The 26698-nt window shown below is 33.2% G+C and overlaps 1 protein-coding gene across 1 annotated transcript in view; it reads left to right on the forward strand.

The window, feature by feature from the left end:
- The window catches only part of LOC143192337 (neuroligin-4, X-linked), a 202458-nt gene that overhangs the window by 45474 nt on the left and 130286 nt on the right, over positions 1-26698 (forward strand). The window contains exon 4 of the mRNA XM_076397610.1: positions 5011-5163. Coding sequence (XP_076253725.1) covers positions 5011-5163 — 153 coding nt within the window. The remainder of the gene's footprint in view (positions 1-5010; positions 5164-26698) is intronic.

The following is a 26698-nucleotide window of genomic DNA, read 5'->3' on the forward strand; positions in this document are numbered from 1 at the left end:
TTTACATGACACATAATTTCATAATTACATACATATAACATAATTACTAATAAATACATTTATCAGCCTAAAACGGTAATAATGCATTATATTTTCCTTGTCATTAGATTATAAGGGTGTCGCTGACAGTTTCATATTTCGTTTTTTTTTATCTAGCTCTACTTTTGTTAGCAAATTTAATTATATCATAGTTTCACACCATACTTTGTTCAGTTTCTTGTATCACAGTTCTTGCATCATAGCAAAATCCTGTCTAATTTCTTCTAATATGGCACATTTAGCAACTATTTATTACACTAGTCTTGCATACTAGCAAAATCCTGTCTAATTTATTCTAATATGGTGCATTTAATAACTATTTATTTCACAGTTCTTGTATCCTAGCAAAATCCTGTCTAATTTCTTCTAATATGGTGCATTTAGTAACTATTTATTTCACAGTTCTTGCATCCTAGCAAAATCCTGTCTAATTTATTCTAATATGGTGCATTTAATAACTATTTATTTCACAGTTCTTGCATCTTAGCAAAATCCTGTCTAATTCCTTCTAATATGGCACATTTAGCAACTATTTATTACACTAGTCTTGCATCTTAGCAAAATCCTGTCTAATTCCTTCTAATATGGCACATTTAGCAACTATTTATTACACTAGTCTTGCATCTTAGCAAAATCCTGTCTAATTCCTTCTAATATGGTGCATTTAATAACTATTTATTTCACAGTTCTTGCATCCTAGCAAAATCCTGTCTAATTCCTTCTAATATGGCACATTTAGCAACTATTTATTACACTAGTCTTGCATCTTAGCAAAATCCTGCTTAATTTCTTCTAATATGGCGCATTTAGTAACTATTTATTATCGTTAGCTGACTTATCGTCGCAGCAAAATATATATCCAACAAAACACGTATTGTCTTTTAGCGGTTGATACAAAATTATTCGGGGTCCTTCCTGATCCTTATCGCGCCGTTTTCTTAGTCCCTTTGACAAGCCAGAATAATAAGGATGAATTGGCGGCGGCCCACACAGGCTGAGTTATCACATTTCAGTGTGGCGCGGACGCAATTCCATTTCAAAAATAGCAGATATTAATTATTTCGCGCCCATTAACAAGCGACGCTTTGCCCGCCGGAACGCCATTATTGATTGCGACTGGAAAGGCCATTACGAGTTCAGATTTTGTGTTCTTTTGTTATTGGCTGCAAAACGCGACCGGTCCTGCTGGTTGAATCGCTGAAATTATGGCAGTTTCCTATTCGGTGACAAATCTCTTTATTGTGTCTCTTTTTTTGGGATAATAACCAATTCGGATAATTGATAGATGCTAATGATGATGTTCTATTATGCAGTACCAGTTATCTATGACTACTTATATGGAACAACTACTATGAACTTGATATCATTTGATATTGTCAAGAAGGCACTGAATATTGTTCAAGAAAATATAAAATGTTTGTTATTTGTTTATATTCGGTCTAAGTAAGAGTGTTTCAAAATAACACACTGTGCAAACTATTAATCCAATTGCAAAAACACCTTTTACAACGACTGAAAACATTGCCTTTAAGCCACAATTCGAGATCCACAAAGACAAAACATGAACAGATGGTTGTTCGATGATGTTTTTTTGTTCAGAAAGTCGTTCCGTATATAATGATGCACTACGAGAATGCAAAATCCAAAAGCTTTCTGTCCAGCAATTAAGTCTTATTCGATAATTTTGCTTTTCAATCACCATTTATATTATTTTAGCCATGTTAGCTTTAGTTGAGGATTTTGGTGGACAACAATTTCTTTTTAATTAATCTCCTAGAACGTCAATCTTCTCATAGGCACTAAGTATTATTATATGATTTCAGTTATATAATACAACTATCCTGTCATGTAGAAAATCACTTCAGTTAGTGATCTACTGTACTGCAACTTATAATCTAAATCTTATTCCAAACACTATTCTAACTTATTTTGAAGTCTATCCTAAATTATTCTTAATAGTATTCTAGCTTATTCTAGAGATTATTAAACCTCACTATATTTGTCTATTAATCAGTTGGTATGGTAGTTTGCGTTTAAACCTACTCACTTCACTGTTATCGCGCACATTTAACTGTTTGGCGAGTGCATTGGGATGCACGAATAGTCTTTCAGAGTATTTCGCACTAACATTCCGAATCACACTGCTTATGAATTCTATGGGGATATCGCGATGAATCAGTTTAATACACACGTAATATGGGGCAACGACTATGACTCGCAACACTTTATTCTGGAACAGAAAAATGGAAAAATTTTCATATATATATATATATATATATATATATATATATATATATATATATATATATATATATATATATATATATGTTATGTTAAATGTTATGTTATGTAATGTTAAATTCTTTTGGATTATATTTTAGATATGTAGGCATAAACATAAATTAACTCATCTCTTGAAAACACCTTTTTCATTGTACATTGTATATTGTAGATTATATTTTAATTTTTTTAGAACAGCTGGATATAAACATTTTGGTGCGAAATTAGGTGTAATTGCAAGAGAAAAAATAATTTTTCATTAGATCAATACATCTCACAGAAATATGTAATACATCTCACGTCTCGAAGAATGAACATACTCAAAGTTCTCTAATAGATGATTTTAGATCCTGAGCAAGACATGATATTTTTTATTTCTCTATTGTAGTCGCTCTTAGATTTGGAGAAATCACTAATTTTTCTATGAATAAAATCATTCCCATTTACTGTATCAAGGACAATATATCCGTAATTAATTATTAAATAATATTGTGACTAACAACACCTAATCAAACATCATCGTAACTTTTATCTTTTTCCATCAACTTTTGTTGTTCTTTTTTACCACTAGTGGCACTGCTGCATCAATTAATAAGACATTATACAAAGAATCTTCCATAATTTGATCATATACTTAAAAAAAAACGTTTAAATATTTGAACTTGAAATATGCATTAAACATTATTTTAAGTCTTCTACGTAGGGGGTCTTTTAAATGTCATTTAAGTCCGATATCTCTGAGCACTGTATGAAGAGATTAGTGTCATCCCCAAAAAGCTGCGTATACTATACAGAAAGCTTTTATGGTACCTCCCAGGCTAACAGTTTTCTCCGAAATAATTGTATTAACTTATGTTTTTATTTTTTATTGAAAAACTATCAACTATTGTACTCACTGTTTCTAACATTTCGCAAATTTGATCTCTAATAGAGATCCAGGTAACTTTGATTTGACACCTGTTACACATGTGGACGCTTTCTTTTCAGTAAGTCCAGCGTTAAAGTGTCTTTTATTTGTTGCTAAATTTTATCCATAGTGCTTATACTAATATTAAGTGTTGCTACAACACGTTGAGAAAGCAATAAAGCTGTAGCGACTCAATATTATATTATCTCATTTGGATTCGAAGTAATTCATTAGACATGCAATCAGTTGCTGACTCTGGCTATTTAATGTCTTTGGTGCTTTCAGTCACAATTATCACAAATGTTAAGAAACATTTAGAGATGTATCAAAACAATCGCAAAAGGAATGTTTACTAGTTTATAACCTTTGGTTATTATCACTGATGTTTTGAATGTCGACTAGCACCAACATAAAATTAGTTTTATAGATCGATTCAGTCACATGTTCGAACGCATCAAACATCATGCTAATTAATTATTATAAAAAAAATTAGAAGGAAGCATTCAACTGAATTTGACGGTACCTCCGACGACATCGATGACGTGCATTGGCTGTTTAATTGGAAAGACTGTATGTAGTATGCGGGTAGCTACAGTCTATAAAAATCAATAGTGAGGTACGCCATCAATAAGTGGCTGTCGAAAGTTTTAAATTCGTTTTACATTCGGACAATATCTTCCTTCTCATTTTATTCTATTTAAAAAGTGATATCATGGTGTTTGACAAGTTCAAACATATAACCGAATGAGCCAGCAGAAGTCGTCCGTTTGTCAAACGTCTGCAAAATTCTTCGAAGTATTATAATTGACAGTAATAAACAGTTTTTGAACACTTTGTTTTAATAAATGTCAAATCCTCGCTTATTATTACTCTGGTTTAAAATGCCGAAGCCGTTACACAGTCAAGAGACAAAAACTGATTGCGTCCGTAATAAATTATTTCGAACAGGAAGGAGATAATGGAGTTTTTATTTTATTAGCTTTTAACTAGGTTTTTATTGAAAGAATTTTAATGTATTGCAGCTCCACTAAATATTAATACTAGAAGAGTTACTAAAATATCTCAAAAAATAAAAAACAATATAACTTTCACCAAAATTTCACCAAAAATAAACCGTCTTTATGCGAAACAGGTGACGAATCAAAATCAGCTTGATATTAGTTGTATCAAAGCTCAGATATATGAAATTTTTCAATCGAAACATAATTTAACACAATTATTTTAGAGAGAATTGTTGGTCTTGACGGTATCCATAAAAAGTTGAAAGATTTGCAGCTATTTCAGGGATGTAGAACAACCCTACCTACACTGTTGGGTAATTTTGGATCTGAGTCATGTGAAGATAATCCACGAAGGGGTTTAATAGGATTTTAAAACATTGATTTTAATGTTTTTGTTTAATTGTTATATTGAGATAACGCAGAGTTGATGCGGCAACATTGAGTCATCAATTCAGATGACGTAGCTTCACTTCTGTTTTGAATAGGTTTTTAAATCAAAACATACTGAACAACCTGAAATATATTAAAAATAAAAATTATTTTCGTATTTTCAAAAAAATATTTCAGACAATGCCTTCTGTTTACGGGAATTTTTATTATGAAACAATCTCTGGTTGCGCGCTTTATCATAAAACCCCGGATTTTAATTATTTACGTCCCGTAATATAATTTGGCGATGCGAAATTTACGTGCGTTGTTTCCGAACATCGAACGTGTACCAACAAAAACTCAATCAGTAGCATTAATCAAGTCTTGAATTAAATATTCCACTTCTATTTTCAGGTAATCGAGGCTTGGAGGCACCCTACGCCGTGCTCGTGTTTGTTCACGGGGAGAGCTTCGAGTGGGGAGCAGGTCATCCATATGACGGTAGTGTGCTGGCTTCTTACGGCCATGTGATTGTCGTAACGTTGAACTTCAGATTAGGAGTGCTGGGTAAGTAAATGTAGAACATAGTGCTTTTAACCTTTGATTCAGGGGTGTTGGCCAGCGAGAAAAATATCGATACATCGATATATCGGAAAAAAATATCGATATCTTGTTGCAAAATATTTTGACCCCCACAACTAAAGACCGTTAAAAAAAGTACCGAAATCGAAAATACTATATTTGATTTCTTCTACGCTCTATATTTATAACTAATTAACAACCAATGATTAATTTACATCACGACATAAATAATACAAATTCAAAGTTTATATGTATATGCACCATCGAAGTTTGTGACATCAAAACGTCGCAATGTTGCTGCATCAACTCTGTACATCAGTTGTACGAAAATGTTATCAAATATAATTTATTTTAACATTAAAGTTCATCTAAAAACTACAGTTGATTATACAGCCACAATAGTTTATAGGTTAGGGCTATAACCCCTTATCACTATTGCTTACAAGAATTTTGCATACGTCTGACAACTGGATGAATTTGACAGGCTTCTTGGTTTACGTGTTCGAACTAACCAGACAGCATTGTGTCTCTTTTTAACGAGAATACGAGTAGTATGAGAAGGAAAATATTGTCCGATTCTAAAACGAATTTACAAACTGCGACAGGCAATACATTAAGCATATTGATGAAGTATGTACAAGAAAACTTTGAATAGACTATACTTAGTGTTCTTTAAGTCCCAGTTATAAGGAACGCATTGATTGAGTAAAATATTTTACCCAATTTTGTTATGGCAATTATAATCGTATACAATATAAAAAATATATTATTTATATTTTATCACTACATTATATAATTTCAACACCGCAAAAAATTCCCTTCATAATTGATATTGTACGTCAATTTATAAGCCATAATCGACTAATTATATTATAACATTTAATTACTAAATTTAACATATTTTATATTATATATTAAGGTTATTAAGTTAATTTTTCGGAATTCCTATTAATTGTTTTTGTTGATCTGCTAAAAGTAACAGTGTTAATCATATTATTTAAGACATAAATAACTACCCATAGTGGCTGCCTTTTTATCTGGAAATGGTGAATATAAAAATATTAAGAATATCATGATTTCTTTAATTATAAAAAAAATTTGAACTATATACATATAATGTAAAACCTCTTAATTTAAAAGCGTTTTATAGATAAGGTCAGCTGTAACTATCAACATCATAACAGGTCAATTGAAAACAGGTCCCAAACTTGACAAATAGATGGCGCTACTAGAATTAAATCCATATGTTTTTTAGTTAGCCCTGACCCTCAAAAGGGGCGTTTATAATTTTGACAGCTATCGGATCATTAGTTTGTGAATTATAGCATTTTCAGTGAAGCAACTTTTGTTATTGTGAAAAAAATGGATAAAAAGGAATTTGGCGTATTGATAAAATATTACTTTTTGAAGGAAAGAAATACAGTTGAAGCAAAAACTTGGCTTGATGCCGAGTTTCTGGACACAGCCCCAGGAAAATCAACTATCAATGATTGGTATGCTAAGTTTAGACGTGGTGAAATGAGCACTGAAGCAGGTGAACGCAGTGGACGCCCAAAAGAGGTTGTTACCGATGAAAATATTTAAAAAATCTTTAGGTATAACAACAACAATGTAATAACAACATGCTTCAATATATAGTTTAGTGCTAACGTTATATATTCACGCATTGATTGTTTTTTAGGGTAATTGCTTGTAACTGTTCTCAACACGAAATTATAAAATAATTTTAATTAATTTTCAAACTTCGTGTTATTTACATAAAATTACTTTGATCATTAGGGGAAATACATTTAAAACGGCAGTGATATATACATAAAAAAGTGCTCAGATAATTTAAATATAATTGTAAAATTTCGGGTAATATTTTACAGCAGACGTGTCTAATTACTTCGAATTTATTGTAGTAATTAGAGCTTTTGTTTGGGCTCATAAATTGCATTAAATATTTTTCGTCGTCATGGCATCAAAGTGATTTTTCAATAGTGTTTAATTGTTGTACGTTTAACTGGCATATTTCAAACATTTTTTTATTTAACTTAGTAATTAATTATTTATATCAGCATGGGATATTGCACAAAACTTCGAATACAAACATTTTTTAGTTAAATGTTATTAATGAGGTTTCGACATTTATAGGAAATTTTCAGGTATGACGATATTCAGATTTGACCTTAGTAATTAACTTAAATTAGTAATTTTATGGTCAATATATTATCTTCAGTTCAACATTTAATCCATCCAGTCATTTAATTGCTTCTCCAGTTAAAATTTCATTAAAAAATAGTGGGATTTTGAAAATAATACTCAATGGGTATATCCAAGGGAACTATCCACTTCACGTGCACGATACCCTCACCCAGGGCATCGTGCACTTAAAATTCTTGTAGTAGAACCTCTTTTCATCGCTAGTTCTAATACACTAGTGAAGACTTTTTTATCTGGCAAGGGATTTTGTAACAGTTTCCCTCCTCTTAAATCTTTTTCATGGCACCTAAATGTTTCAAAATAGTTGACTAATCAAGTATTAAGTAGAGTAAACATTCATTGAAGCTTTAGGCTGAATTTTCGTTCAATAAGTCTTGTAATTCACAGTCTTCGAATTTCCCACGCGCATCACAAAATGCATACGCCATCCATAACCTTGCCAGCCGACTGTTGCGTTTTTCCACGATCTGGAGCGGGTTTATCGTGTGCAGTCCACTCGGATGACTGTCGATTGGACTTCGGAGTGAAATGGTAGAGCCATGTTTCATTCCGTGTCACATCTCGACCCAAAAACTCGGGTTTATTACGCTTGATCATCTTCAGGCACTACTTCGAATCATCAACTCGTCATTGTTTTTGGTCAAAAGTGAGCTCGCGCGGCATCTGCTTTACACAGAGCTTTCTCATATCCAAATATTCGTGAATGATAAGATGTACACGTTCAGTTGATATCTTTAGAGTGTCTGCTATTTCATTCAATTTCAATTTACGGTCATTCAAAATCATTTTGTGGATTTTTGAAATGTTTTCGTCAGTAACAACCTTTTTTGGGCGTCCACTGCGTTCACCGTCTTCGGTGCTCATTTCACCACTTCTAAACTTAGCGTACCAATCCCTGATGGTTGATTTTCCTGGGCAGTGTTTGGAAACTCGGCATCAAGCCAAGTTTTTGCTTCAACTGTATTTTTTCCCTTCAAAAAGCAATATTTTATCAACATGCGATATTCCTTTTTATCCATTTTTTTCACAATAAAAAAAGTTGTTTCACTCAAAATATTATAATTCGCAAACTAATGATCCGACAGCTGTCAAATTTATATACACATCTTTTGAGGGTTAGTGCTAACTAAAAAATATATGGATTTAATTCTAGTAGCGCTATCTATGTGTCAAGCCGGTGACTTTTCAATTGACCTATTAAATGGATCATAACAATACAATAACAATGTCGTGTTGATCTCACTTCTAGTACCTATAAGTCAAAAAATCTAGTAATTTAGTGGACGCGTAGAGCATTGTCTTTCTACAAAATTTCTCTATAAATTTTAGTTTTTTATAGGTAATATTTGAAATTGAATTTACTAGCAACAGTTAAATCTTTACTATACTTTTACATCATTATTTATACTATATTTCCAAAACGTGTAGGTAGGTGGTTTTTGATAATTATTTGAAATGTATATGTTACTGTTATCAGCTGGTCGAGTAACAGGTTAATGCATTTTGATATACATTACTAAAATTGTATGTTTAGGATCTGGAATAAATTATTCAATATTTATCCTGTGATAAGGTTGGCGGATATTGGCAGTTATAACAAACAATATAATTGACAACTATATTAATTTTGTCCCGTTGGTTAAATGGTATATTACATTTACTAATTTAGTGCCCTGGCTATGAGCAGACATAGTTTTTCCAACTTTGTAAAAGTTAAAAAAGTAAATCTAACTCTGCTACATTAAACTTGGACGTTTGTAATAGAGAAAATATTAATTTGGGTTTTAAGATCTCGTATAATGAACTAAATGCATTATGGATATGGTAAAGCTTCCTATCCCCTATTCTAACAGTAATACGAATACGTTGATGTCGATGTGCATGGCTCTCTGGCCTAACTTATGACCTTTTGCACTTGGAATTAGCAAGCAACGTGAGGCAAAAGCCCCGCTACCATCAACGCAATTTCGACTGAGTAATAATAGTAGAACGATTATTTTCAATAAATATTGTCACTAATTCTGCTGGTTCTTGTAGCGTATATTTATACATAATAAAATTTGGACGTCTACACAACACAGTGGTTAAAGCGAAACGGTAGCGGGACTTTTACCCCACCTTATACATTGTTTTTACATCACCAGTCATAGTACACCATAGAAAGCTTTTTTTGCCTTGAAAGCAATAAAATAACGATGCTGAAAATCTTTGAAATTCATTTGTAGTCAATTCGTATTTTCCCTTTTTTTCTTCTTTTGGTTCTTATCCATCACATGTAGCGGTTGATTAAGCTGCTTGGAAGTTCTCTGAGAGTTTGAGCTAGGTTTTCATCCAATAAATCTTACTGCTAATTTTTTTAGATCTTTCTTGGCCCTACTTTCTTACTGACATCAAATTTACCAAAATATTTACCAGAAAGTAACGGACCAAGATCGTCATACAAATATGTAATATATGAAATATATAAAATATCTACGGTATCAACAATAAAAAATCCTGTGATGCGATTTTGCATACTTTAAGATGGCATGAGACAGACTTCCTTCGTCGTTATTGTGTTCATTTTCGTCATTATTATGGCTTTTATTTCTGCACGCTCATCTCCCTCTTTTTTCGGACGAAGATGTTACGCTTTCACGCCCCAAAAAAAAATCGGCTTGTCACTTAGACCATTCCATTATGCTGTCGATGGATATTTGATGGTTTTTGAAAGGGTGATGGAAGCCTCGTTTTATACCTAATGCATTGTTGGCTGGCGGCAATATTGCGAATATGCCTTGGGAAATGATTCTATTCGATTTCGGTGCTCAGTTTGCAGTAATTTACTAATAATTATACTAGCAGTGAGGGTTTTTTATCATTGGCACCTGAATATAACTAACAATTTAACAATTTCGAATTAGTTTTAAATATTGTGTTGATTAAATTAGAAGTAATAACTTTATTGTAAAACATAATTGTTTCTATGAAAATATATGAATATATGTAAAATATGTTTTCTCTATTTATTTAAATATATCTTGTATCCGATGAAAAATGAGAATGGGCCAAAGGTAATCAGGAGAAGGCTTGAAGATTTACAGAGCAACTTCAGATAAGGTTTCAATTTCATACAGTGGATGAAGCCACAATAGTAGAAGGATTTATGATTTCTAAACCAGATCACTATTGCCTATAATGTAGAAATTATTTCAAAAACTTTTATTGAAAATGATAATATTAGTCATCGAGGAAATGCATCTTATTCCAGATCATTAGCTGTATTTTTTCCTGTCATTAGATGCATGTATTTCTTCAAGTAGCATTGGGAACTATCGACTGAAAACAGTCGAAACAGTCGATAGTCGCAAAACAGTTGAAACAATCAATATATAACAAAAAACTAACGACTCAACATAGTAATTTGCACGGTTCGACTGTTTTGTTTAATTCGTGATGTCAGACGAAGATGTACGAATACTTTCCTGTATAAATTGGAGAGGGGAAAGGACGGAGATAATTGCTTGAAGCAGTTAATTTTATATGTGCTTCTATTTTCCAACGGTAGTATAAGCGAGACGTAGATGTACGTATCCCTACACGTACTAACTTTAAAAAAGAAAAGAAAAAAAAAGAATTACTGAATACTTTTAACATGCAATTGATAAATTAATTTTAAACGAAGTAGAATTGACTTTATATTTGAATATTCTGTGGGTCTGTAAAAAGGAATCGAATTTTTCTATGGAATGGAATAATACCCCACAAATGTTTTATCCTTTGTTTTTATTTTCAAATAATATACTTACCTTGTGTTCGTTGTTATTTTTATATATATGCTAAAGTCAAAAATAAATTTCAAAGTTATTTTATTCATATATTCTCTGTTTCACTATACAAACATGTACTGTTTCGTTTACAATTGCATATTTATTTTCTTAACATAAAAGTAATTAAAAACCGCGTAATACTTATATTTGATACTCTGAAGTTATTACACCTCTGAAATTAATCTCACTTATGTTATTTTGTTATAATATTCAGTGATATAGTAACTTAAACTTAGCAATACTCTGGTGATGATTCAAACTTAATGGAAACTAAATTTTATTAAATGGCATTTAAAAATAGCTAGTGAGAGTGAGTCCTTGAGATAATTATCTTATCATATAGATATTTGTTATATTAATTAATGTTATATATCAAATACATTTTTGATAATTTATTGAAATATGAAAACGAGTGTTAGTAATAAATCATATTTAAAAGATTTCTTTTAATATGTTTCAGAGAAACACGATTAACTTAACAAATTGTTGTCGAATTTGAACCACAGGCTTATTCGATAACTATTTTTATATAGATATGCGATGTGATCAAATCAAACTGATATTTTTGGGACCTGAGCCTGATATGAAGGTTGGAGAACGATGGAAACGATCATAAGAATACGTTGGCCATCTTCTTCATTCAGTTTTTCATTAGTTTTAATCAAGTATTCGAGGTTATTATTACCAAATCATCCTCAAACCATCACACTTCCACCATTATGCTTAACAGTTTGTATAGTTAGAGCTTCTAGAGCCCGTGTTAGCCATCCAGTGTTATGTATGCTCAGGTATCATTCTTGGCAGTATTTAAGCTTCTGATGGAAACTATTTTCAAGAACACATAAATTTATGTTATTGTTGAATCAAAATAATGTCTCCGGTAGCGAAAACAGCATATATCCAATTAGAAACACAAAGATGGATAATCCAACAATAATTCGAGTAGTAACCCAACACATGATGACATTTTTTGTTCTGGCCTAAAACCAGGCGGTGGAATGCATGACGCACACCTGGTCGCGGAGACTTGCCCTGGAGTGACAAGTTGGACCGGGTTATGTGGGACTGCCTTCGAGCTTACCAATACATTAAACCGAAACCGTCTCACAGTTGACCCCTGTGGATCGCTACTGCTGCTGCATTAAATTTAGCGATATGGTACCTGCTGATCAGGCAACCGTTATTGAGCACGAGGACCCGGCGATTCTATTGATTCGCGAACCTGAGTTAACGCACAACTGGATACTGTTGTATGGGGGGAAAAGTTATGACTGTAGCGATAGATGAGTTCGTTTCAGCCTGGAAAAAAAGGGGCGGGAGCTTAATGGTGACGCGGTACTAAGCTCCCAATATGTCGACAAGTTCGCGAACAAGCGCGTTTTCAGAAGAACTTGAGCTCAGTTGTTGTTTATGGAATGATTGAGATATGAAGTGCTTGATTTCTGGAGTGTCAGTTTCCCTATGAATTTGATTTTTTTCTGACAAACCATGGGGCGTTTAAAATTTTCCTGAGGAGCTTATTTTGGATAACTTGAAGCCGTTTCACCTGCTTGGCTGTAACAAACTTGAAGTAGACATTAGATCCGTAGAGGAGTACGGACCAAGCTAACATCTTGTAAAATAAGCATTTGATGAAGATTGGAAGTCTGCTAGAATGGCAGATCAGCGAAGATGGAAAGTTTGCTATCCTCTGAAAGTTTCTGGATTGCTTTCTGGATTTGGGAATTTCAAACCATCCGTCGAAGTGGAGACCTGGACACGTGACGTTATCCAGCCCTAGAATTCTTGCGATATCGATCTTAAGTAGCAAGACGCGCAGTGCGTAACACTTCTTATGGGTAATGATGGCCGGGCTTTTCAGGAGGTTGGTTTGCAACTTCCAGAATATGAATGACTTGACCGCATAATCGAGCTTCCTCTATAAAACTTCTTGAATTGTAACATAGAATCTGGAGTCCGTGAAGAAAGCAGTGTCAATGTGCTCTTTTCTCGGCAGATCTGAAATAAAAAGGTGAATAAGGCTGGGGTCAGCGGGGAACCTTGAGGTACGCGAGCGTCGATTTTTTTCGACTGCAAAGTGTTTTCCTGATCTTGACTTGGAAAGATCTGTCCGATAGGTAGCACTTGATAAGAGAGGTTAGGTCTACGGGAAGGCTTAACCGCATGAATTTTTCCATCAAACGGTCATGTCAGACCTTATCGAAAGCTTTGGTTAGGTCCAGGAGGACCGTTCCAAGCTTTCTACGTTACGGGTAGACGGGTAGCTTGATGGATGTATGAATGGTGAGCGCGAAAGCCGAATTGTTCGTCAAGAATGATGTTGTTTTGCTTTGTGAAAGAGTTGAGAGCGTAAAGTAATGCTCTCTCAGAAAGCTTCAAAATGACACTGAGAAGGCTTATAGGCTTGTAATCAGATGGAGATAACTTTTCCTCCTTTCTTAGGAATAACTACTATGTGTGCGTGTTTTCAAAACGCCGGGAAATATTGCAGTCTCATGAAATAATTAATGATGTTTTCTAGTTGGGCGAGCTGCTTATGCGGGCGCTTTTTTAACTGGGTAATCGATGTTCCGTCGAAACCTGGAAGTTTTTGGTTTGAAGTTTGCCGATCATAGTCTGTAGAGCCTTTGGAGACACGAGATGGTTGAGAAGAAAGAGTGGGGTTCCTGGCCTTTTAATGGAGTTGGATTCGTTGATGACACTAATGACAGTGTCGTTGTGTTTAGGTTTGGTATTTTCTGTGGGAAGGAGGCATTTTACCCGGGTCTCGTAGGTCTCTGGGGTAGCTCAGCTTTTTTTGGTTAGTAACTCTGAAATTTCCTGTATCCGCTGGCTTCAGGAGGCTATGCCATTGTGCTTCTTCCCTACGAGGTATTTGGAGACACGCCTGAAAGAATGGGAACCATAAAGCCAGGTTTGCGAGAAATGAGTTCCATTTTATCGCTCGCCAGGTCGAGACGGCCTTCCTGACCTTGCATCCTCTGTTCGCCTCACTCTTGTCTCCAGTATCGGGAGTGCATCGTGCATCGAGCAATCTACATAGTGATTCGTGAGCAGACTGAATATCATGAATTAGCTTCAGTACATGATGACGTTCCTTTCGAGTAACTTGTCATGACGACGGTGGGAGTTTTCTCGGAGGCCATTAATTAAAAAGTTGCCGAAAAACGCCATAAATTACCAGAAATATAATTAATTAGGACGGCGGCAATGTATATTAAAAACGAAGAGACGCGGCCAGTCTCCTTACGCGCCACCCGCCTAATTTATAATCCACACAAATTAAAACAATCTCCTCGTTGCCAAGCATTTAGGCATAATTCCCGAAACTCCTTCAACAACTTCCCACAATTCGTCTCGGCTCGGAGTTCATTAAAAATTCAAATTAAAATAAATTTAAACCCGATTAGTTTAGTTAAGGCAAACAAATGAATCCGGCGCGATAAGTTGACTCGCGGATCCTTCGCCGAATAACTACTTAAACGGCAACTAACCGCCGCCAATATTTGAACAAAATTCTGGAACTTGCAGGAAGTTAAAAATTGTTCCGGTTCTCATGGATTCCTCGAGAAAATAACGTTTGTGCTATCGGAAATATGATTGTCACATTTTGTTTTATTTCTCCACATAATCTTTTGATTAAAATTTTTATGTTCCTTTCAAATAATAGGATTTATCAACTTTTTTTCAGTGATGACTTTTTATTCAACCAAAATCCCGTACCACTTAGCTATTTCCTCAGGTTTCGAAACAGGAAATAGTCACAGGGGGCTAAATCTGCGGATTATGTTGGATGGGGTAACATTTCCTGAGTCGATTTATGGATTTTTCCTATGATGACTGCGCACGTATAAACTCGCACTTTTTCTTGATGAAACTACACGTATTTCTTCGTCAAATGTGATTGTTTTGCCTTTAAATCAATTTGAAAGCTCTTGATACGGTTGAAAATGCTGCTGTTTTTGCTTAAAATCAATAGCAAATCTGTTTTGTATAGAAATAATACTCAGTCAGCGTACGAAAGTCATTTCTGTCAATTTTTGTTACAAGTCTGTGATCAATGGCATTGTAAAACAAACTGAATACTGCAGCTTGCTGAACTTCACGCTATGATCTATTAATATTAATATTAATTACATGACATTTGATAAAACGTGATCAAAATGTGACTTGAAAAAAGACAAACTGTTTTTGATATCAAATTTAGTCACCAGATATGGCTCAGCCAACCTATAAGGGTCAAAATAATCATTCGTCACACGGAAAGGTTTCCTGCGAATAGGGCATATGTGACAAAGATATCCGTTAAGAGATTCTATTAGTTTTTATCTCAGTAATTATCAGCACAATCCAACATCACGAACGTTTCATTCAGTCACTGCCATTTTCTCTATATCTGACGGAGTTCATCCAAACTAAAGATATTATTGTAAATAGTTTTTCTTTCCACATATATGAAAAATTCTTATTTGATTATCATTCTCCTTGAATGTTCATTTTAGCATTTATTTGCCATGCACCATACCCATTCAATTGAAATAAATATGTAGTGATAAGAAGGAAGACTTAACACTTTCGGACCAGTGATCTTAAGAAATATTTCTTTGGCTGTTTACATTATTTTAGACGTTTACATTATTTACTAATAGGGATATTAATATATCCGCTAACGGTAATATGCAATTTTTCTATCAAAAATGTATAATTATAGTGTTACTTTGGTGCATATTCCTTTCTCCTTATTTTAAAGGAAAAATCAAATCCAAAGTGAAAAATTAGCCCTTTGATCTACAGTAGATCTTTTTTAGGCTTGTTTTAAAAAAAGTAAATTACATAAAATATAATTAAACATTTTATTTATATTTATCGAGTAACAATTTGAAATAATTCAGTCTTTAACATTAGCTCTTTTCAAAACCTATATTTTTTTGCAAGTCATTCCTTAATTACAGACTTTGTCCATACGCTTGTTGGACTCTGTTCTACTAGGTACTATTGTCTGATAAATTATCCATAACAATGATTGAAAATTTATCGGAATCCTTTAATAACTGGTTTTCGGGCCTGGACAAAAACATGTTGTGGTTTATTTCTCCATGGTAGTTGTCCTTGAACTTGGAGGGAAGCGGTAGCTCTTCTCCAAGAATAAAACCATTCCTATTTCCAGCATGAAGAACATATATCTAAATTAAAATATTAAAAATATTATGCCTAACAATACTATTTTTCTGCCAACTATCGTTGTCTTTACAGTCTTTTTATTGACATTGCACTAAAAGTTGCCCAATGTTCTATCTTTGCGCCGTTTAAATCGTTTGAATGTATGAAGGAAATTTCAAACTGAACGATTGTCTCTGAAATAATTGTATTAAGTTATGTTAACTACTGCTTGTATTTAAACATTTCACGACTTTGAGCTGAAATAGCGCTAACATCAAAGTGATCTAGATTCGTCACATGGTTTCTTTTCGGTGATTCTAATATTATATTACTCTTAATTTCTTGAAAAGTTTTCAGTGCAGCTGCATCACGTTAAAAATAATTCCTGTACAACTGTCACAGCTTAATATTGAATATTATGAATCCTTATCCTTCCAGCAATCATTTCATTGGCAAGAGCCTGCCATTATCTCATCCCTGTTCGAAGTAATGTAGCGACTGCTATAAGTTCAAAGGTTGGTAACGCTGGCGGATTGATACCATGCGGTTCCCGGATATAAAAGACCACCACGACGACGTCTCGCTCTGTTTTCTTTTCTCTACCCCCTTGTAACAGTACCACTTCCACAATGCTGCCGTACTTACTTTACCTAACCTAATAATTGTCCATTATCCCGACGAACACATGTATCAATTTAAATCGAAATAAACAAGTATTTCTTTAAATTCAGTTCAGTTTTCAGTTCTCGTGCAAATTCCTTCCACAAACAGTAGTGAATTTTCGGACAAACAATCGCATCGACAGCCTCACATTCTGACCGACCGACCAGACGAACATTTCTACAGCAACTGACTAGAGACGCCATCTGTTTCTGCCTGTGCTTACTATTTATTAGCTACTGCATTTTCAACCAAAGCAATCATAAATATTAAACAGCGATATGTATTTGATCATAACAAGCAAATCTCGAACGACAATTCGGTTTACCACCTCCAATTCTTGTCATTAATGTTTTGTAGAATTTTGCAAAAGTTCGACAACCGGACGACTTTGATGGGCTGATTCGGTTAAATGTTCGGAAACACCAGACAGCATTGTATTACCTTTTAATTAGAATAAAATGGGAATATATTACGGTCTGATTTTAAAAATAATTTAGAAAGTATAATAGGCAATACATTCGACTTTGTCATAACGTTACTTTTTTTACTAGATAGTCAACCAAAGTACTTTGGTAATAAAAAGAATGATGTTTAAGTAAACTTTAGAAAATATGTCACCCCTCAAATCGAAATAAATGTATATTCATTTATAACAAGAACTTGATAGCAAATCTAAATTCCCGCTGATATTTCCTTCGTAAATTCTTTTCCGACGAGACAAACATTAAAGGGTAACCGCCTCCTTTAATTTCCCAAATTATAATTTAGGCACGACATGATCGCAATTTTTTATTTTAATCCGAAACCCTTTCTCCCCCCGACCGTAACCTCAGAGGGCGTCGCGACAATTTTATAAATAAAATTCCATTAAGTCGCCCGAAAAGTTTCGGCCTTTGAAATTTCTTTGAAAGCGTATCGGGGGGCGTCGTCCCTTAATATTGAGTGAAAGAGTTACTCAATTTTTTTTAAACCAAATATACAGATTTCTAATAAAGTTGGAATATTATGATTGGTTCTATTAGGTGTGTATTTAGTTTTTTGTGTTAATTACATGTATTGTGATTATTTTGCAAAAATGATGCTGTATATATACATCGAAATATTTTCCAAGTTTCATTGCAGCTTTTAGCCTATATTTTTGGTAACATCGCGATAATATCCTGTTCAAAGATTGATGATGGTTTAACAGTGCTCCAATTATTAATCCATTTCTTCACTTCTTCAGTATTTGGAAACCGTTTGCTAGTCGAACCTTGCTGAATTTTCACGAAGAAGTGTTAAGCAAAACACTGTTGTTTAATAAAAATAGTTAATAGAACTTCTTAATCTTCTTACACTTGAAATTGTAGTAGTAAAGTCACTTTTCATCGGCATTCACAGTACAGCTTATAAAAATATACCTTTTTGCCTCTTAAGTGACTAAAACCGTGTGCAAGAAGCATATGTTGAAAGATGTAAGAAAATATAAATAAAACAGAAAGGAATAGAGATAATAACATAAGAATAGTGAAGAGTAAAGAGTCTACAGTAAATATTATAACGGACACCTAAGACAAATACCAAGATGAATTGAAACATGAATAACAAAATAGGGAGCAAGTACGTTGAATATAAGAATGTTAAAAAATGAAAAAAAGGAAATAGCATAGCAACGAAAGATGTATATGCTAAAATCGTGCCTCTTATCACCATTGAGGTATTGCACGAAATGTTTGACACTTCTGTCTGTCATAGCACGCACATATCAGGCTGTAAAAACTTGATAAAATAACATTGTTCAATAAAATATGTTTCACTTATGAATTATAGCTCATTGTACAACGAATGGCTAGTCTTGGAGTCCCGCTACCACTGACGCAATTTCCGCTGAATTGCAATAATAGAACGAATATTTTCAATAAACATTTTTACTGTTTCTGCTTGTTCCTGTGGCCATATTGATACCATAATGATCCATAAAAAAATCTGAACGTCTACACAACACAACTGTTAAAGCGAAACTGAGCAAAAAGCCACATAACCAAGATGACATGCAATCAAAATGGTAGCGGCACTTTTGCCACTTAGATTTTGTGATGATGGGATTTGACTGACTGACAGTGTTTGAATGGATATTTTTGATTGATACATTTTATATGTATTTGGAGGATATATATAGTCGCTTAGTAGTGAACAGTAGTAAATGTTTAATGAGGTTAGTTAGGAGCTCATGTTATTCGGTCTGGTTGGTAGTCGAATTTTCTACGAACAACAAATATTCGAGTCGATATTATTTGGCAACTGCAAAAAGAACAAAAGTACTAACAAATGAAGTCCAACCTCAAATTATTCAGCAGTGTTATTTACCTCGATATTATGATTATAAAGTGTTTTAGGTATAATTAAGAACAGTTAAGCAGACCCTTTCTAAAAACTCCGCAAAATCCCCGAAATGTATAGAAGTCCGGTCGCTGCTTTCATCATCAGCTTATTTAAATATAATATATTCAAAGTACAGAATTAGTTGGTAGTACGTCCCCATAATTTTTATAGAAATATCCCACGTGACTATGAAATTTGACGGTTTCCATGGATTTCCCCGGATTCCACCATCAAAATCCGCCTTGTTTCCAATAGAACCCTTCGGAAGTGCACTCTTTCGAATAAAAAAAAAACAGAATTTCGAAAATCGGTTAAAAATTGACGGAAAAATCGGTGAATATACTTAAAAAATATACAATGGAACATAGAATCTGTATGTCTGAAGTCGGTTAATTACATATCTATAATATATTTATCTCAATCACTAAAATAATTTATAGGAAATTGGCGGAAGCATGCTTGTACACCTATTATATTCAGAAACAACGGCGTAGCTGCAGTTGAGATAGATCGCCTCAAAACACTCGGACTTTCGCACGTCTCCCCTTTTATTTTCTGCCTGGAAAATACAAAATAAACCACTGGAATATATTCCGTGGCAACGACAGAACGCGAAGCCGCAACATCTTAATATTCCTCGTGAATCATACTGAAGTTTACGCTACGTTAGACCTTTTTCGAAAGTGTAGCGCGGTCGTATTAAAAGAGTCTTTGGTACGAGATATTTTTGCGGTCCGATGGAATGTGATTATATATATATATATATATATATATATATATATATATATATATATATATATATATATATATGTATATATATATATATATATATATATATATATATATATATATATAGGTATATGTCTATATATACATATATATATATATATATATATATGTATATATTTATATGTATATACGTCATCGAAATTTGTGACGTCAAAACGCCGCATTATTGCCGCACTCTGAGTTTTAGTTCAGTATGGCTTTGATATACAACAAAATTCTAAATCTAAATAAAATAATTGCAAAAATATTATCAAACATATTTAGTTTATTTTAACATTATAGAACATCTAATGCATATATTATCGACTTAAAACTACAATTAAGAACACAGGTATAATAGATTTGTAGGTTGGAGTTGTTTTACATTGAACTACTACTACTACTACTACTACTACTACTTGTATTACATTTACATTGAACTCTTTTACACATCACCCATGAGGTAGAGTTCTAGACACCTTTTTTATGTAGTGATATCCTTTTGAAGGCATAATCGACCTAAATAACAATTATATATCAAAGTAATGTATTTTACTTTACGTCTTTTCTTCGGCTACTACCTGTGTACACCATTTTTTATTAAATTAATCAATGAATTGTGCCGAATGTATTTACCATATCTACAAAACAGTTAGTGTGCATTCTTCTTCAACAATTACAATCATATCTGTATACACAAATCTTTCATGCCCTACAATACCACTTTATACAGTTATATTAAATTGATTATGGCCATAATTTTAGTTGTTTCTACTCTCATCACTCTGTCTCAGGGATTTCCAGCATTGCATAGCATTATCACATGTCCTGAAAGTTTCTTTTTGTCACTTTCACATTCCGTGTCACTGTCTACTTCAATCACTAATCTGTTATTTTCCAATCTGTCTAAAATATGTTTACTATTCTACCATCAATTACTTCCTCTGAATCTTTTATCGAGTTCATCCAAACCGAAGATGTTATGGTCAACAATGACTCCTTCCACATATTCAAACAGTTCTTTATATAATATCTTTCTCAAAGACCATGTCTATTATAATAAGTAGTTGCTACCTCCCATATTAACTCGATTTGGTTGAATATGCAGTGATATGGACGAAGTCATAATAATATGTGACTATATTGTTAAGCCATCTGATCTAATATATATCTTTTTTCGGGCGTATTTATAATCTTCAATTACATTTACATTTCATTTACATTTACTACCTTTTTTTATGCAGAGAAATGTTTAAATCGTCGATTTTAACACTTTGGCTAATTTGTTTAATTTAAATTACAGCCCCCGATATTTCCCTTCTTCGTCAATAGATTTTACGCAGAATATGGCAACTCAATACTAAATGTAAAACTATTACTTTATACGGAGAAATACCAACAGCATGTGCTTTAACAATTAAGCCAGAATATTTAATCTAAAAACTGACATTGATACTTTGCATTTCTGTTTATAGATATATACACATAATTACTCAATAATACTAAATGTTAAACCATTTTTTGTAGAGAGAAATTTTAAAACTTGGCTAGATAATTAAATAGAACCAACTGATATTGATACCTCACACTTTCGCCAATAGATATCGCTGTATTGGTGTTTACGTTTATGCACTATTTATATTATAAGTAACGTTGGGAACTATCGACTGAAAACAATCGAAACAGTCGATAGTCGTATAACAGTCGATAGCCAAAAAACTAGCTACTGAAAATAGTAATTATTATTTTCGTTAAATGCACGGTGCTTATATTTTCCAACGGATTAAACTATACGGAGATGTACTGAATACTATTAACATGCAATTAATAATTTCATTTTAAACGAAGTAGAATTACTTTTATATTCGAAAGTTAAGTGGATGTGTGAAAAGGAATGGAAGTTTCGTATAATATACTATAATAAATATAGACAATACAATAGAACTTAAACAAAACCTAAAAACTCAATATGTACGATAATCATAAATACTAAACAAAAATTAAACATATACCTAATCATAGAAAAAAACTAATTCAAGACATTATTAAAAATAATCGCACAATAACTACTAGAGCTTTTATAAATAAAGTAACTGTTTCATTTATTATAAATATTTTTAACAGAAATCGAGAGAGTAATCGAAATATTACCTATTATTGTCATAAAAGCAGTCAAAAGTATCTAGTATTTATCATTCACAATTTTAATCTTTCTACCTTATTACATTAACAATCTCGAAAAATATCGTTCCAAAATGCTGCTATATTAATATATACTATATTACTATTTACAAGCAAACTACCAAAAGAGTCATTAAACTATATATATTATATATAAATTCGTTATTATATATAAATTATTAAACTATATATATTATATATTAATCGGGTACATTTTTGTCAAGCTCTCGGCTAGGACGACAGAGCCAGAACATTAAAAATCGGTCGAATGAAACTAGCAGAACCACAAATAGTCGATAGTAAATAGTAACAAAATCAGTCGGACCCAAAATAGCGACTGAAAACAGTCACTGGTAAAAGGTAGTAAAATCAGTCGAACCAAAATAGCGACTGAAACAATCGATAGTAAAAAGTAGTCAGTTACTAAACAGTCGATAGTCTATTTCAGTCGATAGTTCCCAACACTAATTATAAATATTAAACGTGTTTGAAACTCATTTTAAACCCACGCCTTACTTTTTCAAGTAAATACGGCCCGTCGAATAGTTGGGGGCTTAAAAACTACTGGTACATTGGAAGGAACAAGCGGCAGCAGTTATTAATGCAAGTTATGTGTGCCCTCGAGCTTCTGCAACTTATCTCGGCGAGTTGTACTTCTAAACTGCCAAGTAATTTATGATTCAGATCTCAACTTCAGGTCCCCGAACGCTCGGCCTCCCCCTGTTTCGGATGTGGAAATGTGCATGTTTAGATACGCAGATACACAGGAATCACGTATGATAAATCCAGCCAAGTTAGGTTGCTTTGTCTCGCGGCGCAGATATCCGAATTGTCAAAAGTTGAACATGTCGAGTTTGACGTCGTGAAATATTTCAAATTTACTCTCACGTTATTCGAATGTTAATAAGAGTAATGGTGTCACCCTATATTTTGGCTTGGAGTAATACGGAAAAAACGTACGGTAATTATATTTAAATACGAGTTATATTATTAAGTACAGTGTCGACTGATTTTATCCATATTCCTAACAATACTTGATGAAAAACACGCCTATCGAAAAAGGCTCAAATATTTATTTTTTCTTTTTTCGTAACATTTTGTAAATATGTAAAATCCATCAAGATTGCAAGCACCGGTCTTCATATTTTACAAGTGTTTATATAACTCACTAACAAGCTTGCCTTTATTTATTATTACATAATTTAGGTTCCAAAAATTAAGAGATGTTCTAGGATTGGGAACTATCGACTGTAAAATAATTGACTACTTTTTACTATCGACTGATTTCACTACTTTTTAACCATCGACTGTTTCAGTCAATTACTTTCCGTTGCTATTTTTGATTCGACTCATTCCACTGCTTTTTAACCAACTTAAACAACAGGCTGTAGATTTGGATTTGGATATCTGGTTGACCAGATACAAACCGTTTATGCTTGTGTTATTAGTCCTAATTTTTTATGATTTTTTATATTGTTTTTAGAATGATTTTATGTTCCAACTGAAACTCTTCTCGCTCTTTGGCTTTAACAAAACTCGACGAAACAAATCGGGACAATGATAAGCGGAAAATATTCGAAAATATCAGCATTGTTTATTCCCTTTTCAGTTGGCTTTCCGAGCAGAAAAAGAAAGTTCTCGGGAAGCAAAAAATACATTATTAAAATGAGGTCTTTCCGAAAACATAAAGATTTATTAAAACCTGAAACGGACTAAACAATCTACTTTATCCCGTAGACTGTGTCGAGTAATCCTTTAAATCTTTAATTTTAATTTTGTTTGTTGAGAGATTGCGAAAGGATTAAAGTTTTTGTCGTTTTAATGAAATTTCCTTCCTTTTTTTCCGCCGTCCGAAGTTTTCGAGAGCCGTTCACAATAAAACGGAGGTTTATATTCGGCATAAATAATTTTGAAGGTTTTGGTATAGCTCTTTTTGTCATCACTCCATGTTTAGAAGTCTTTATTGCCATTAATATCAATGGAGACTTTCAAATTCTTAACGTACACTACTGTTGTTTATGTATTACTACCATACTGTAATGAACTCTGTAATTCATACACAATATTATTAGGTACTTGTATGTATTTTGATCAACGATATCTAATGGTGAAATTGAAAAGTGTCAATGCAAACATATATTAAACATCCTAACTTAAATATTGCCGGCTTGGTGGTAAAGGCGATGGGACGGTCCCCCTACTATTGCGATAGCCGCGGGTTCGAATCCTGCTGGGACATGGTCGTAAATTTATGTTTGTGATTGTTTAAAATTTGTGAATGTTCTAGGCAAGAATACAAAATCCTACAAGGAAAATTATCCCAGCCACGCCTAAAGTTGGTCTTTAGCCAGTCGATAGACTTAATGCTGAGGATCGTGATTCCAGTCCAGATAAACCCACAGTTGGTAAAAGGAGATCATCCATATGTATTTTATACAACTACTGTTCATATTGAAAAATTAAGAGTTAAACATTTTGCTGATTACCTGAACAGCAGCTAATATAAAAAAGGAAACAAAAACAAAATTAATTCTGACACTGGCATACTATTAAGCAGAGCTTTGGTTGCACCTTCAGTGGTTTTTTCTCTTCTAGAAAGTAAAAAGTCTCGGAAGTATCTGACTGACGCCGCCTTACCCTTCCTTACCTTTCTACCGAATCGTTATCCAGTATGAACTTCATTAAATAAATATTACTGGATATGCGGGATTTTAAAGTCATCTATCCGGAGAAATTGAAATAACCTCAGGATTGTAAATTATATGAGGTGTGCTATTCATTTCTTGAGCCTTGGCAATACTAAGTATTGTTAGATACTATCTGAGGTGTCCAACTTGAATCCGTTTAGTCATTTGAACGCAACAAAAAATGGGATTAATTGGTTAACACTTAACTGGTTTTTGTGGATTATCTAGACAAAAATGTATTGATCATATTTCGACTGTTGGCTTCGAAGATCGCCATGTGACTTTACAACAACATGGGACCACTAATTCTAAATCATACACAACTATTTGTTAAGCAGAAGTGTTTCGTAAAATATCAAAAAAATAATGACCAATAAAGTATCATTCATTATCGAGAGAAGGCAAGCTCTCTCACATCGGCTGAAATAATAATCTGTTTCACTGACCAAAAATAAGAATTGATGTGTGACTTTTTTACTCCTGAATATCATGAATAAGAGTGGTCAACGCTTTTGTGCGCCTGAAGAAGCTATTAACGCATCCAAATAGCACGTTTCGGGGGTACTAGTCACAGTTGCAAAGGTATTGCGAATATTGGCTTATTTTTTATATATTTTCGTTAATAAATAACTGATTTTTCATTGTTAGATACCAAATATAAATAGAAACTCTCTTATGTGATCTACAAATAGATAATAGTCAATACTAATAAGTCTAGTATTAAAGATAAGACAAATCAAACCAATTATATTATCTGTGAAACTCGCAGAAACCTCGCTATTGGAATAAACACTTTAGTCCCATGAATTTTCCTTCTAATTCGAGAAAACAATATACACGAACCACCAAACAAAAGTATCATTAAATCCCCAAGAAGAACCTGCCGAATAATTGCTGCAGCGTATTCCGGTCTCCGAATTTTTATTTTGTCATTAAACTTACTTCCTAAAAAGAAAAAATCACCCGATTTGCTTAATAGACTTTAAATATGCCGGTTGTGGAATTACACATTTCTTGGCCGGGTTGTCGTTTCTTTCTCTCTCTCTCGTGTTTTTTTTTTTCGCCACAAAAGTCATTAAAACTTTTTTCCCTGCGAAAACATCCGGCCCTTTATTGTTTTGCTTTATTCGTTACACTGCAAACTTGTTTCTTTCTTTGTGGAATTATTTAAAACGACTTTTTCGGATGAAGAGTAGCGTCGTCCTGGAGATTTTTTTAATTAAGGTTCATTACGTATTACGTAGCCATCGTCTTTCCACTGTTAAGCTTTTAGAATGTATAAAATATTCTTTTTTAAAATACGAATCACGAAATTTTCTGGTGACTATTAATTTCTATTTTTTTTTGGTGTTTTGTTAATCTGAATTCATTCATATATTTTTCGACTACTAAACAATAGTATATTGTCCCTCTAAAATCACACTGAAGTCACATTATCAACATTTATGACGTCACAACATAGTTTGACTTTTAATTTATTTTGGCTTTGGCATATAACAAAAGCCTAATGCAAATAAAATAATGAAACAAAAGTAATCTTATCAAATATGATTTATTTTAGCATCTAACTACAATGAATTATACAACCATACAGCGACAGACGATACAGCACTTTTATTATCACACAAGGATCCAATATCAGCCACAATAAACCTCCAACTTCATCTGAAAAAAGTGGTTGAAAAC

The sequence above is a fragment of the Rhynchophorus ferrugineus genome, unplaced genomic scaffold (assembly GCF_030347505.1).
Source record: "Rhynchophorus ferrugineus isolate W39M unplaced genomic scaffold, kcgeb_rfMv2 rfM3, whole genome shotgun sequence".
Lineage (NCBI taxonomy): Eukaryota > Metazoa > Arthropoda > Insecta > Coleoptera > Curculionidae > Rhynchophorus > Rhynchophorus ferrugineus.